This window comes from Musca autumnalis, unplaced genomic scaffold (assembly GCF_047663935.1).
Source record: "Musca autumnalis isolate F117 unplaced genomic scaffold, ASM4766393v1 scaffold_2, whole genome shotgun sequence".
NCBI lineage: Eukaryota > Metazoa > Arthropoda > Insecta > Diptera > Muscidae > Musca > Musca autumnalis.
This window is the reverse complement of record NW_027411755.1, coordinates 11,074,824-11,091,269: the sequence shown is the minus strand read 5'-3', so window position 1 is coordinate 11,091,269 and position 16,446 is coordinate 11,074,824. Positions and strand designations below refer to the sequence as shown.

At 32.1% G+C, this 16,446-nt stretch overlaps 1 protein-coding gene across 2 annotated transcripts in view; it reads left to right on the top strand.

The window, feature by feature from the left end:
- LOC141393630 (probable phospholipid-transporting ATPase IIB) overlaps positions 1-16,446 on the top strand; it is a 91,918-nt gene that overhangs the window by 60,487 nt on the left and 14,985 nt on the right. The window contains exon 1 of one of the 2 annotated variants that reach the window (XM_073966924.1): positions 14,580-14,919. The exons of the other annotated variant lie outside the window; for it this stretch is intronic. Coding sequence (XP_073823025.1) covers positions 14,807-14,919 — 113 coding nt within the window. The 5' untranslated portion in view covers positions 14,580-14,806. Of the gene's footprint in view, positions 1-14,579; positions 14,920-16,446 lie in introns of those variants that run through there. 2 annotated transcript variants of the gene reach the window in all.

Sequence of the window (16,446 nt, the reverse complement as noted above, 5' to 3'; positions counted from 1 at the left end):
CTTCAAAAATTATTTTTAAAAATCCACGTTTTATTGCTTTGACAATTCTTCAAAAATTATTTTTAAAAATCCACGTTTTATTGCTTTGACAATTCTTCAAAAATTATTTTTAAAAATCCACGTTTTATTGCTTTGACAATTCTTCAAAAATTATTTTTAAAAATCCACGTTTTATTGCTTTGACAATTCTTCAAAAATTATTTTTAAAAATCCACGTTTTATTGCTTTGACAATTCTTCAAAAATTATTTTTAAAAATCCACGTTTTATTGCTTTGACAATTCTTCAAAAATTATTTTTAAAAATCCACGTTTTATTGCTTTGACAATTCTTCAAAAATTATTTTTAAAAATCCACGTTTTATTGCTTTGACAATTCTTCAAAAATTATTTTTAAAAATCCACGTTTTATTGCTTTGACAATTCTTCAAAAATTATTTTTAAAAATCCACGTTTTATTGCTTTGACAATTCTTCAAAAATTATTTTTAAAAATCCACGTTTTATTGCTTTGACAATTCTTCAAAAATTATTTTTAAAAATCCACGTTTTATTGCTTTGACAATTCTTCAAAAATTATTTTTAAAAATCCACGTTTTATTGCTTTGACAATTCTTCAAAAATTATTTTTAAAAATCCACGTTTTATTGCTTTGACAATTCTTCAAAAATTATTTTTAAAAATCCACGTTTTATTGCTTTGACAATTCTTCAAAAATTATTTTTAAAAATCCACGTTTTATTGCTTTGACAATTCTTCAAAAATTATTTTTAAAAATCCACGTTTTATTGCTTTGACAATTCTTCAAAAATTATTTTTAAAAATCCACGTTTTATTGCTTTGACAATTCTTCAAAAATTATTTTTAAAAATCCACGTTTTATTGCTTTGACAATTCTTCAAAAATTATTTTTAAAAATCCACGTTTTATTGCTTTGACAATTCTTCAAAAATTATTTTTAAAAATCCACGTTTTATTGCTTTGACAATTCTTCAAAAATTATTTTTAAAAATCCACGTTTTATTGCTTTGACAATTCTTCAAAAATTATTTTTAAAAATCCACGTTTTATTGCTTTGACAATTCTTCAAAAATTATTTTTAAAAATCCACGTTTTATTGCTTTGACAATTCTTCAAAAATTATTTTTAAAAATCCACGTTTTATTGCTTTGACAATTCTTCAAAAATTATTTTTAAAAATCCACGTTTTATTGCTTTGACAATTCTTCAAAAATTATTTTTAAAAATCCACGTTTTATTGCTTTGACAATTCTTCAAAAATTATTTTTAAAAATCCACGTTTTATTGCTTTGACAATTCTTCAAAAATTATTTTTAAAAATCCACGTTTTATTGCTTTGACAATTCTTCAAAAATTATTTTTAAAAATCCACGTTTTATTGCTTTGACAATTCTTCAAAAATTATTTTTAAAAATCCACGTTTTATTGCTTTGACAATTCTTCAAAAATTATTTTTAAAAATCCACGTTTTATTGCTTTGACAATTCTTCAAAAATTATTTTTAAAAATCCACGTTTTATTGCTTTGACAATTCTTCAAAAATTATTTTTAAAAATCCACGTTTTATTGCTTTGACAATTCTTCAAAAAGTATTTTTAAAAATCCACGTTTTATTGCTTTGACAATTCTTCAAAAATTATTTTTAAAAATCCACGTTTTATTGCTTTGACAATTCTTCAAAAAGTATTTTTAAAAATCCACGTTTTATTGCTTTGACAATTCTTCAAAAATTATTTTAAAAAATCCACGTTGTATTGCTTTGACAATTCTTCAAAAATTATTTTTAAAAATCCACGTTTTATTGCTTTGACAGTCCTTCAAAAATTATTTTTAAAAATCCACGTTTTATTGCTTTGACAGTCCTTAAAAAATTATTTTTAAAAATCCAAGTTTTATTGCTTTGACATTCCTTCAAAAATAATTTTTAAAAATCCAAGTTTTATTGCTTTGACATTCCTTCAAAAATAATTTTTAAAAATCCACGTTGTTGTTTTGAAAGCCCTGCAACAATTACTTTTAAAAATCCATGTTTTATTGCTCTGAAAGACCCTAAAAAATTATTCTAAAAAATCTACGTTTAATTGCTTTGAAAGTTCTTAAAAATAAACTTTCTGGTGATTTGAAAGTCCTTCAAATTTATTAATTATAAAATTATTATAAAAAATCTATGTTTTGATGCTCTTGCATTTCTACACAAAAATTATATTAAAAATCCACGTTTTGTTGGTCTAAAAGTGCTTCAGTAAATATTCATACAAATGCACGTTTTATTGCTCTGACAGTCCATCTAAAATATTTTTAAAAATTCACGTTTTTGACCTACCTGGTAGTCCTTCAAAAAATGTTCTTAAAAATGCCCGTTTTGTTGACCCTACAGTCCTTCAAACCTATTCTCAAAAATCAGGTAATCCTTGAAAAGCATACCATATAAAATACATTTTTGCATCCAATTTCTTTTTCGGATAATTCTTCAATATCATATTTATTTGCCAGACAGCTCTAGAGTGTTCTTAAAAATCCACGTTCAAAAATTTTTCTTAAAATACACCAACTAATCTGGGGTCAGCATTTACGTCACCCTTGTGTTATTTTTACACCCCAAACCACGAAGGGCAAAATAGTTGTTTTTGCCCTTAAATTCTCTTTAAATTTATAACCACTTTTGTTTGTGTGGTGTCATGGTGGCCCCCCTTAGGCATTGCGACTCAACCACCAACCACACTTCACCCCACTTGTGAGACCAAAACAAACAAAAAATAAATAAACTAAAACTACTTCATTTCATATTCATTTTAAATAACACAGCTTATCATAGAAAGTGAATTTAGGAATTTATTTTTAACTCACATTCCGTCTATGCCAGCCAAGCAGACAGCAACAACACCGTGTGTCTCGTGTCACAATTCTTGCGAACAACAACTACAACACAATTAGAGAAAGTGAAAGGAATTTAATTTTTCTTCTTGTTGTTTGCTGTTTCTCTAATCTATAGATATGATTTAATTTAATATATTGCAGAAAAATAAACAACATAAACAATGATGTTTTTTGTTTTGTTTCAAATGTCAAAGTGCCAAATAAATTGGCACATTGTTCAGACTTTTGTTTAAAAATAAATAAATAATTTATATAATAAAATAATGTATATAGGTCCATATTTACATTAGGCAATTTTCCTTGCGGCAATGGTCAGTTTTTTGGTGAGAGACGGTGTTGAGAGGCAAAGGGTTACCATATGCCTCACCACTCTCTCCATCAAACTGACAATTGCCGCAATGAAAATTGCCTACTGTAAATATGGACTAGGTGGAGGGGGTAATTAAGATTCTTTCCAATTAAATTATTAAATAATAAGGTGACATAAAACGGTCAGCTGATTGAACTCAATCTGTCAAACTTTTTGCTATTATAAATTAATTGTAGGAAATCAAGGATTTCCTTGATATTAGGTCTGTTCGATAACTTTGCAAGTAAAAAGTATTTGCAAGTACTTGCAACTACTTCTCATTTCTCTTTTTCTATACAAGTTTGTTATCGAACAACTTTTTGTTGTACAAACTTTTGAGTTATCGAGCAGGCTTATTGTTGTCTTGGTATTTTACTCTTTACGTGACCTGTTAAATATACATACATACCTATTATGAATTATCGAATGCGCATTGTGAAAACGAAGACACAGGGTTTGTTCCTTGTCGAACAAAGAATGTTTTCTATTTGAGAATTTTTGCCTATTGAGGCGAAGATCATTTTTAATATTAATTTTTAATTAATTTTTCGTTAGAAACGAGCTTAATGACCTAATGATGCGTCTTTCTTTTTTCTTTATTGTCTTTCTGTAATTTTTCCCTATAAATTTTATAATTTATGTATATATAATATAACAATTTTCGTGGAAATTAATATTACCCTTTGAAAACTGAATTTTAGAACCTAAACACTTCAAAGATGACACTTCTTGTCTCTCTCAATTTCTCATGCTCCCTCCCTCGGTATTTTACTTTATCAAAATAAGCCGATAAAAACTGTCTACCTCCCATTTAGATCGTTTCATTTGAATAAATTTAAAATAAAATAGTACCTACCTATAACATTTAATTTTAACCATTCTGTGTGCATATTAATGAGTTCGTTTACCTTTATTTAATTATAATTCTTAATATATCTGTGAACAGGTGTTTTTGTTACTAATTAACGGTTACCACACAACACACAACAGCTGACTCACAGAATGTGTCGTGCAACCATATGCTATGAAGAGGGTTGGGAGAAAGTCTCACACTGAGATTGTAGAGAATAAGGGAAAATGTTACTATTGAAAGGTATAGAAGAAGAAGATATTGAAACCAACATTCTCGCAGAGAGTTACAAATAAATAGATCTCGTTGGTTGAAAATATTGAACTCGCAATTGTTGCTGTAAAGGCCAGAACAGAATCAATCATCGCTTGTTTTGCTTACTTCCCCAAATGTAAAATTATAAAGGAATGCCAGAGCCTCTTTGCAAATCCACCTGTGTTTCCCTTTAGGAGGCTCTGGCATTCCTTTATAATTTGAATTTGGGAAGCAAGCAAAGCAAGCGAAGATTGATTTTGTTCTGGCCATAAAGGTGTGAACAGAATGAGAAATTCATGCTTATCCACGCCTGAATTTATGCAATAGAATAAAGAAATGCAAAGTCGCATTTTAATTAGGTAGTACCTTCCCTTTATTGTTTTACATAAAGTCAGGCTTGGATAAGCATGAATTTCTCATTCTGTTTGTATGTTCGGCTCACTTTCGAAATGTCAGTTGCTTTGTTGTCATGAAACAAATCTCATGAAATTAGAAACAACAAATTTTATGAAATTGCAGTAGTGAACAAAGCAACTGAATATGTTTGGCAGGGCTGTGTCGTGCGTGTCTATTCTGTATGCTGGTCAGATGTTTTGCACGGTGTCATCAATCCTTGCCCTGTAGGAATTAAGACTGTAGCACCATCCCGAGCGTGGCTGAGCGAAAACTATTCTGGTTTGTCGTGGCAGCTGACACTCCTAAGGCGGCCATCAGACCATCTGCTTTTTCAAATGTATGTTGTCACTTTGGGTATACTAATACTACAGAACAGCTGATGTCATACATGTGAAAAGCTGCGATAGTTGGAGATGTTCTTCGAGGACAGCATTCAGACAATAGTTGTTTATGGCATCTGCGACTACATCTGTGTGAATGCCATTTAAACCTGTTTGATAGGCTTGTTGATTTCTCTCTTGTTACGTTGGACCTCTATTTCGAGATCATAAAGATCCGGACATGCCTGGGTGGAGGATCTTATTCACCATATTATGGATAGGATGGCTCACGGTAACACCCTAGATTTTTCAAATCAAAAAATCGACCAATCGATTAATCGAAAGTCGACTTACGTATCCCTACTAAGAGGGGGGCATTGATAACTGGTAATAATTAAAAGATCTCTTAACAGGTGTTTTAAGCATAGTACACACTGGCCAACAAAACTGACAGTCATCGAGGTCTATTTCGCTAATATCAAAGTCTAGCTGAATAAATACTTTCCTAATCTTTAAATAATACTTTACATAATGTATTGAAAATATTTTTAGCTAAACAATTTTTTTATTTGCCAGAAAATTGTCTTTAAAGTACGTTGACTGTCAGTTTTGACTGTCGGTTTGTACCCCGCTTTACTCTTATAAAACATTTTACACATATAGTACGTTTACATTGCACTGAATTTAGTAAATTCAATTTCAGTACATATGCGTGAATAAATCCTCATGTAGAAGTTAACACAGCAAAAAGCTCTAATGTAAACGTGCTATTAACGGGTGATTTTTTATCTATTATCTTTTTGGCAACACTGGTTTAAACAGCTGACGCACGTTTCGTGTTTTGTTTCACTGTCAAACATCTTCAGTTTGGTCTATAATTTAACAATGAATCATCTTACAAACGAACAACGCTTGCAAGAATGCAAGAATTGAAGCCGAACGACCTACCGCAACGTAGAATTTTTGCTGAATGGGCTCTTGGAAAGTTGGCCGAAGATCCACTTTTTTATCGAAAAATTGTGTTCAGCCGCCTAGATCGTGCGATTTAACCCCTTTAGACTACTTTTTGTGGGGCTATGTTAAAGCTCATGTCTATACACACATGACCGCTTCAATTGACGCATTGGAAGACAACATTGATGCATTTATTCACAAGATACCGGCCGAAATGTTGGAAAGAGTGTGCCAAAATTGGACTAAGCGGATGGACCATTTGAGGCGCAGTCACGGTCAACATTTGCATGAAATAATCTTCAAACATTAAATTATATGGACCGTACCATCGATTCATTTCCTATAGTTCTTAAAAAATCACCCGTTAGTTTGAGTCAATGGATAATGTATAATTACTTTGAAGTATCAATGGAGAAAAAGTGTAAATTGTTGCAGCAAATTCCATCCAAAAAAATGTAAACAACCGCATTTATCTTATAACATGTTTTGGGTTCATATTTATTTTGCCAATCTTCTTATTATCTAAAAGTAAATTAAAAAATCTTACAAAACAAAATTGCGCACTATCCAGACAACACATCTTTTGCATGTTGACTTGATTAGACAACCCCTCATCTGATAAATAGGTATGTCCTAATTTCGATTTGCCCACAATATGCAACATTTGTTTAGATAAACATAACGTGACTTACACACACCCTTACAAACATACATATGAACAAATATACATAGTTAATTATATATTTTGAAAGTGCTAATTTCCTCCATACCGTGAACATAAACAAAATGTTTTTTTTCTACCTCATCTTCTGGGGGAGGTGAGTGAAGTTTCTCTAATTTTTGAACTATTTACCCATCACAAAACGTCAGCCACAGTAGCGCAAATAGCCTACCTAGCTACAGTGAGTGTAAAAACTATTCGGTTTTCAATTTTATTAATAATAACACCTCAGTATTTTAGAAAACCCTGCCCAATAACCAAAAAACCAAATACTGAAAAATATGTTGGTCCTGCGCCAATTAAAACATGTGTAATACATGGATCCACGGCAACCCTATAACTTAGAATAATAAATAAAAGTTTGTTAATCCTGTTTTCGATGTGTCAAAAATATTCGGTTTTTGTATCTTTCGTTAAATATTTTGACAAAAAACACATCATTATCGAACTTTTTAAGCAAAATTTACTTTTATTTCTGCCGTTTTTTTAAATGACGTTTTTCCTTAGCGCTAAATTTTAATAATTTTCTATAATACGGCGTTTAGATTATAGTTTTTTGCAGGGTTAACCTTCTTTATGAGGATTTATTTAAAGGAAATGACATTTGAAACCCAGACCCACTGGGTTAACCCGGTTATATGTAAACGGCCTATAAAATATAATATTTTTATACACAAGAACAACAATTCTGATTGCAGTTATTAAAATGTGTACTAATATTGCAGAAAAGGTTCGATAATGACCTGTTTTTGTCAAAATATGTATGTAACAAAAGTTACAAAAACCGGCGTTTTTTGACGCATAGAAAGCAGGGTCAACCCAGATAAAGCCATTGGTCGTTTAAACGCCACAAAAAATGGTTGCAAAAACTTCTGTTTTTTTCGAATAATTTTGTGGGTTTTTTGCATTTTGTTATAGTATTGTCTGTTAAGCGGGGTACACACGATCAGTTTTGACTGTCGATTTTTCGGAAATATCGATAAATGTCAAACAGTCCAACAACCACAAAATATTTTGTGGTTGCCTGATGACTGACTGAAATTAGCGAAACTGAAAGTCAAAACTGATCGTGTGTACCCCACTTTATCTGTCATTTCACACATATAAAGCATTTCTAAGCAATTGACAGCTATTCAAAAAATCGATTTTTTTATAATTTTCCACTTTTGATGAAAAATTTAAATATGCGATAAAAATCATAATCATAAATGTACACACGATCAGTTTTGCTCAAATAATCGGTTGCTCCCCAGTGTGGCGGTTCATTTTGTCACTCATCAGGACTTTTTGACATTTATCGATATTTCCGAAAAATCGAAAGTCAAAACTGATCGTGTGAGCCCCGCTTAAGAATCATATAAAGTCTGGGATTTGTTAGGAATATAGTAAGAGTATTTTCTCAATCAAAAACCAAGAGATTGACATATAAGGATATACCTACCTATATTACCCTCCAAAGTTTTTGGCAGTTTTAAAAGAAGGTCCGATTGCAGGAAAACTATACGTTTTAGAATTTTTTTTTAATGCTTAGAAAGTCTCAAAAATATAATTTTCATAGAAAAATTTTAAGTTTTCTCTTGAAAAAATTCTCAGCGCTAAGTGGATTAACAAAGTTTTCTTTGTTATTCTCGTTTCTAGGGTTGCAGTGGATCCATGTAATATACAATTTTTAATTGCCACAGGAAAAACATTTTTTTAAGTATTTGCTTTTTTGTTATCGGGTATCGACTTCTAAAATACTGAGGTGTTATTATTGGTAAGGGGTAGTTTACACTATATGTAAATGTCATATGACATGAAGTTTTCCATCGTTATATTTTCGCTAATATGTGCAATATTGGAGATTTTCCTTACGCCATTTACTCTGTGCGTCCACACCAGCAAAAATGTAATAAAATTACGTCTTCACATTGCCTGCATGAGTAGATATGGAATGTTTTTATTTCGTGTCATTTGACATTGATATATAGTGTAAACTACCTCTAAATTTGAAACCCGAATATTTTTGACACTCGCTGTAGCTAGACTTTTTTGTACACGTCAAACAATCTACAAATAAACAAACAAAATAACGCGAAAAGAAGGAAAAACTAGGTAAACAATACAACTAAATTAACACCACGTTCATGATATGCAAACATCAGCAGTGCGACGGCGGGCCCATAAAACAACAAACGTTCACCATTCAAACTTACCTGGCTTGCATGCATACAAACACATGCACATAAAACGTCTAATACCCACAATCGACGTCATCATCAGCGGACCTAAAGTTTATGGCCCAAACACCCCTTTGCCTCTTAAAAAACAAACCCCTCTTTCCCATCGAAAAAATGCAAAATCAAACAATGGGCCAACAACCAACACACAAGATAACTTTAGATATTTAAATAAAGCTAAAACATTCAAATTACCATTAGCTTGTATTTAGATATGAGTGTTGTTATTGTTTTTCTTTTTTCCTGTCATGTATTTTTTTGTCTGCATTTTATTTGTTTGTTTTACTTTTGCCGACCACTATGCATTTCTTTCTATACCTTTTAATTAGGTGTGGGAAGAAAGGGGGGCAATATTTGTTTAGCTTCTCTTTGTTGTTGTTTTTGTTTATCTTGTAGTTTCACGCTGTAACGGTTTGTTTAGATCACTGATGGGCAAATTGCGAGAGACTCATGTATTTTTTACACTTTTGTGTGTGAGGCAGAGCATTTCTGCCCATCAGTGGTTTAGATTACTGTTTCGTTTAGACAACTGTTTTTTGCAAACAAAATCTTTCTCAGTGAAATTGATGTTATGAAGAGAGTAAATTTGTTGGTTTTCACTTGAATTTTATTTATATTTATTAATTTGAATAAATTTCTTGTTAGTTTATTTTGTTTATTTCACTGCATTATTGAATTCCCACTATTTTCCTATGTCCTGAAACCAAAAGAAAATAATAAAAATTATGTTATCCACATATGATGAAACTTGGCAGCATTTTAGTCTGCGACTACATCTGTGTGAATGTTATCAATGATGATCAAAACAGTACTCTAGCGTCGATTACTTTTAATCGCAGCCATAATTGACACAAGTACAATCAAAAATATACACATTTGTTCCCGTACTTTATAAAGTGGTAAAAGTCGTAAACGATTTTCGTATAAATTGTGTGTAAGGGAACGCAAAATGTGTAAAAGTGGTAAAAATTGTAAAAACTTTTTAGTTCTGGAACATTATTTTACTTTTTACTATTTTAGAATACAATTAAAGTTTTAAAACATGAAAAAGTCAACAACAAATGAATCTGAAAATAAAATATTGAAAAAGGTCCACAATATCAGATTGAGGAATCATCACTATTATGCTCTAATTCCTATGATACTCTAAAAAATATATGAATATAAATCGACATCACCATCATCCCATATACAAAATAGGTATCAACAATGTCAAGTAGGATTCAATTTGGACACAAACACATTTTTGAGAACAACCAAATTGTGTGTTACATGTAGATGATTTATACATAAATTATAACAATACTCAAAGATTAGCTTACGTTTTCTTGCTGCAACCTCTGCTAAGTAAAGATGAACCAATTATAATAGGTGTTGCGGACAAACCGACACCTAAAAGTCCGGAATATTATGAATATTTTACAAATATTCTGTCTGCCATTTTTAAAGCTACTGATATAGGGGCGAGTATATTTATGACCGCGAGCGATTCACTAAATAAACAATCTAAATTTTTTAAAGACATAAAATCTGAACAATTTCTCCAATTGAAGCAACCTCTTGATTATAATCCGCACAACATTTTTGATCCATTTCATTGGATGTATATTTTTTTTCGCTTCAAAATTCCTGGTGTGTAGAACAAACGTCCAATTCTAAAAGCATGGCAAATATCTTGTGAATATAGCACATAATTTAAGAATGTATGAGAAATATCATTATGATCATTTCAGTTTTCAAGAAATTTTAGAAATCTTTAACAATACAGTTATTAACTCGAGAAATTAATGATCAGTTACACTTTCTTGAAAACATTACACCGTTAATAGAATTATTTTCAAATGAGTTATGATAATGTTCAAAAAAAAAACTATAATTACAAATGCAATTACTTACTTACTTTACTTACTTAGTTGGCCCATTACAGAACATTTGTTCCATAGACCGAACTAAGAAAAGATCTCCATTCCTCTCTGTTTTTCGCTTGACTTTTTGGAATACCGCGCCTTTCCATTTCTTCATTCACTTGTTTGCTCCATCGAAGCTTAGGCCTGCTGTGTGCACCGCCATGGGGCATGTATTCATACGCCTTTTTAGCGGGTTCATCATCGCTCATTCTCATGATATGGCCTAGCCAACGCAATCGTTGCATCTCGATACGTTTAACTATATTCATTCAAATGCAATTAGTTTTTTGATATGCGTATCATTTCCGAGAGTTTCTAATTACAATTACATTATTGAGTCTTTGGAATCAATACTTTTCTGTTTAGAAATTCATGCGCAACACATTTTGTTATAGAACACTTGCATATTTTTTAAAGAGAAGATTTCGACACTCTCTAACATTGGAAATTTGCTTTATTTAAAAGCAAGGCTAGATGAGGTCATAAAAGTTAGAACATCATTTGATTCCCATTTATATTGGAGTGAACTAAATTTTATGAAACAATTAGACGGGATCTAATCTAACTTCAAAAATAACATAAATAACAACAATAACTAGAAAGAAAATAATCAAATTAACGTCAAAAGTAACGGGTAAATAATAATAAAATAAATTAACAAATATAAAAAATCAATAATTTTTGTAACCTATAAAATTCGAGATTTGTAAATATCTTATGACTTACGAATGTAGTTGTGCCAATTGTAATAAGAGACTAATCTATTATTCCCACTATTTCCTCACTTCCTAAACCTGAAGGGAAATACAAATTATAGCTCTGTTCCTTTACGTGCAAGAATCTTCATGTTTTACCACTTTTCTGTCGAAAAGCGTTCCTTTACGTCAGACACCAACAATTCATATCTAGGCGTTTACACGAGACAGTTTGTCTTCAAATACAACTCTGATTTACTAACACACACATACATTTGTCGGCTGTTTCCCAGCTGTCCATCATTTTTTCACAGACAGTCGGGTTAACAAATTTTTGACATTTTTTTGTAAAAATAAGTGAGATAAAAATTTAAATGTGTTGGAAACAAAAGAACATGAACAAAACCAAAATATGTGAACGTAAAACAAAAAGAAATCGACGTTTTTTATTCATAATTGTACAACTGTTCTTGCAGTTGTCTGGACGCCTACGTCACACAGGCAAATTTTGGGTTTTTGACAATCAATACATGAACTCAATTGTCCTGTCATTTGTAAACGCAGGGTATGGGAACAGTTTACAAGTTTTACTACCCAGCAAAAAATTTTGGAAGTTGTGCAATTGGAGTTATGATTTCACAACATCTTTCGATGTAGTCCAACAGAGTTATGAAAAATGCACTCCGTTCGATACATTTTATAAGCAGTTGCTGCAGAGATCCCTACAGAAAAAAACAGTTGGTTGATCCCTACACATTTCTTCAAAAGATAAACAAGAGTGTATACGCCCACCGCTGGCGAAATCATTTATTCTAAAAATAAGAGAGAGTGTATACATTTCTAAGAATTTGTTAATAAATAAAGAAATAACAACTTAAGTTGCGAACATTTTTTTAATGGAGTGGAGTTGGAGTCCATGTCGAAAGCTGAACTAATGATGGAAAGGCAAAATAAAACAACTTTAGGATGATGAAAGAAAATCATATGCGCTTGGATTAAATGGAGAAAGGAGGAAGTAAGCTCAAATGTGATTGAATTTAATGGAAACTTACCCTCCACCATAGAATGGGGGTATATTAAGTTTGTCACTACGTTTGTAACTACTCGAAATAATCATTGTAGACCCCACAAACTGTATATATTCTTGATCAGCGTGCAATTCTACATCGATATAGCCATGTCCGTCTGTGGAAATCACTCTAGCGTCCGAACGGATTGACGTAGGTGGATAAAATTTTGGGAAAATCTATTATTTGTACGTAGGACTTTTGGTATTGAAAGCGGGCTATGTAGGTCCACGTTTTCGTATAGACCCCATACAAAATGACGCGTGACGCGTCGTCGTTTTAAGGAATTTTTAAGATATTTGTCCCATTTTACCACCGAATAGGTTGTAATTTGGTATTTTGTGTCTCCAGAGGCCAAACAACATTCCTACCAAAGTTGGTTTATATAGGTCCACGTTTTGGTATAGCCCCCATATAACGCCCCATATAAAGTACGCGTCATTTTAATATATTTTGAATGTATTAGTCCCATTTGACAACAGAATCGGTTGCAACTTTGTATTTTGTGTTTCCAGAGGCTAAGAAACATTTATACCATAAAATGTTTATATAGGTCCACGTTTTAATATAGCCCCCACAGGACGATATCTCCCGATTTTCGGTATTTTGAAGGTTTTGGCCTCATTATCACACCGAGATGGCTGAAATTTGGTATTTAGTGTTCGTTGGGGGTATAAAATTTCCCCCCAGAAATTTGTAGGTATAGGTCCACGCCATCATATAGCCCCCATAGAACGGTAACTTCCGCTTTTCGGTATTTTGAAGGTTGTGGCCACATTAATCCACCGAAATGGCTGAAATTTGTGGTGGAGGGTATAAAAAGTTCGGCCCGACCGAACTTAACGCTTTTCCCACTTGTTTAATTTGTGTTTATATAATAAAGTTCTTTTTGTTCTTGTTTTACACAAATAATAAATGCATTTTATTTATTTTGGGATATTTCGCAATGGCTTGCATTTTAATTGCATCTTTGGACTGATTAAAAATCCAATCCGAAGAGTGCCTTTCAATCCAAAACATTACATCAAAAGCTGTGATTTGGATCGAAAATGGAGTGCATCCTAGCTGTGTGCTGTGGAAGCGAAATGGAGTGCATCCTAGATGCTCGCTCTCTTGTAAAATTCATAAGTGAATTCATAGGAAAAGATGTACTCCAACGGCAAATGTACCGTACACTTGTAGTGATTCAACTGCGTCCGTGGATGCAAACTTTTTGCTGGGTATGTATTTCGCCCACTTTGGCTTTATTAAATCCGGTTATATGTAAACGTACTATTATAACATATTTACTGTATAAAATTCCTTTAATTCCTGCTTTAACGTCAAATAAATCCTCGTCATAGAATTGACATTGAAGTCCACGGATTTTTGTAAATTTAAAGTATTTGGTCTCTTCCTTTATGGCCCCGGCACATACGGCGCGTTGAGCGTTGTGTTACAACAACCACATGAAAACTTTAAGAACAAACTTGGCATCACTTACACTTTTTTCATGTGGTTGTTGTTATTAACGCGTGACGCGACTCACAACGGACTGTATGTGCCGGGGCCATTACTTTTGAAAATGGTAAAACCGACAAAAGTAGTAAAAATTGTAAATGAATTGTATGGAGTCTAAAGTAAAAGATCGCTTTTCGAGTAAAAAGTGGTAAAACTTGAAGATTCTTGCACGTAAAGGAACAAAGCTATTATTAGGCCCGCATAATTTAATAATTTTAAACAATAACGACTAATACCCCGTTTATATATAACCGGATTTAACAAACCGACTGGGTTTTAAATGTCAATTCCATTGCTTATATTTCAAATAAATCCTTATAAAGAAGGTTAACCCTGCAAAAAGCTCTAATATAAACAGCATATAATATACATTAACCGCCTTAGTACATTTTACATGTGGCAACATGTTCACTGAAATAAGTGCTGCCAAAGTGCATTACCACTACTAAACACTAGAAGGTGGCAACGTCGTCTGCAGTAGTTGTCATTTACTTTTTTCGCAGTGTGAGAATGTGTTGTGGAGAAATCAAAAACTTTGCATGTAACAACGTAAATTAACTTTCCTTTGTCATAAATCAAAGAAAAAAGAAAACAATTGAAAAAATAAATTTGTTGTGTCGTCAAAGTTGCAATTGAAAAGCAGAAAAATTGTGTGAAGAAATAATTGAAAGTTTTGCAATGGCAAAAATGAATTTGGATGATGTTTCATCCCAGAATTCAGCGAGCCAACCGATTATTCGTGAAAACATACCATTAATTAATCGGCCTCGGAGACGGTGGTATTTATTTAGGTGAATCATCATTTAAATTGAATTTTAAATTATAAATATTTTGCTAAAGAAATTTGATAGTTTGTTGTGTTGAGGGGCTGGTAAAACATATTTTATTCTTTATCTTTTTTCAATATTTTGGTATGTATGTGTAATGATTTTTTTCTTCCTCTTCTTCGTTGTCTCGAAAAAAAAAAAGAAAACAAAGGGGGAAATGCGAACGAAGTTCGTAGTTCTGCGATGATGACAAACGATGATTTGCTGACTATGACTATGGTGGTTTTATATGGGTTTGTGTGTGGGTGCAAAGTGGTGTCTCTCTACCTCTTACTCCAGCCCAGCAGCCCCGAATATTTATACACAATTTTTTGTTTATTATTTGATGTGTTGTTTTTGGGGAAAGACCACTCTCACACTTTGTATAAACAGCTGGTCCCTCGATTAAAAACAGAGAGGCAGATGATATGCACGACCTGTTTGTTCTCATTTTTATTTTACCCACTTTTTTGCATTAGGCACGATATACGATATGATTGATTACTTCATGTCTCAAATTGACCGAGTTTGTGTAAGTTTCTTTTATTCTTTATGTAAAATTCAATTTATTTCGTTCCAGTTTTGTGACGAAAACTTTTTATTTTTTTATTTGTTTTCCATGGCTAATCTTTGTGTGGAAAAGGATGTGCGTGCTAGTTGGCCATTAGTGTTATGTTGGTGAAATGATATGTTTGCCTATAGTCTGTTTGTATACATGGTGTTTGTTTGCTTTCCCAGGTGACCTCAAAACACTGACATAAATTACAAATGGCTACTTCTGATGTAAATTACTTTGCAATTTTAAAGTTATTGATTTTTTTAAAGAAATTAGGTGCCAAGTTTTTTGAATGGGCACGGGTTGGAGTTTTCTAAAATGTACAATAATCGCCGTCTAGAAAATATCGTAGCAACAATTGTGATAAACAAATATAATTTTAAGTGTTGTGCTTAACTAGACTTTCACCTGCTGGCGGAAATTATTATGAGGTCTCGTATCAGAAGTATGAACTTCTCTGCATTTAAGACCTGCTTGTAGTAGAATTTTAAAAATTTCCTAGCAGAGCCCCTAAACTTATTTTATATCATATATGATTTTTTTGATTGGACTACATTTGTCCATGTTCTCAAAACCTTGTCCTAGGAAGAAATATAAAAGTTAAGTGACTAACATTTACTATAGTACTGACTATCCACAGCCTTCTCAAGTCTTAAATTTTGTAACAGAATGAACTAAAACTACAGGACTTGAGTGAGAAGGAATCTCAAAATAAATGTCATGGATTGTTTTATTTTTGTGGAAACACTCGCTGACCATCATTGGTTTGCAACAAAATAATCATTGCGGGAATTATTCATTCTTTTATGGTTCATTCAGCCTAAACATGTATTGCGTCAGTTTTTAAACAGAAGAATTACAAACAGTACCATTATGTACTCTCTTATTTCGGGAACTGATGAAAAACATTGTGGGCTTTCGTCTCGTTTAGTAGCTCCATCCCGATCAAAGATTGC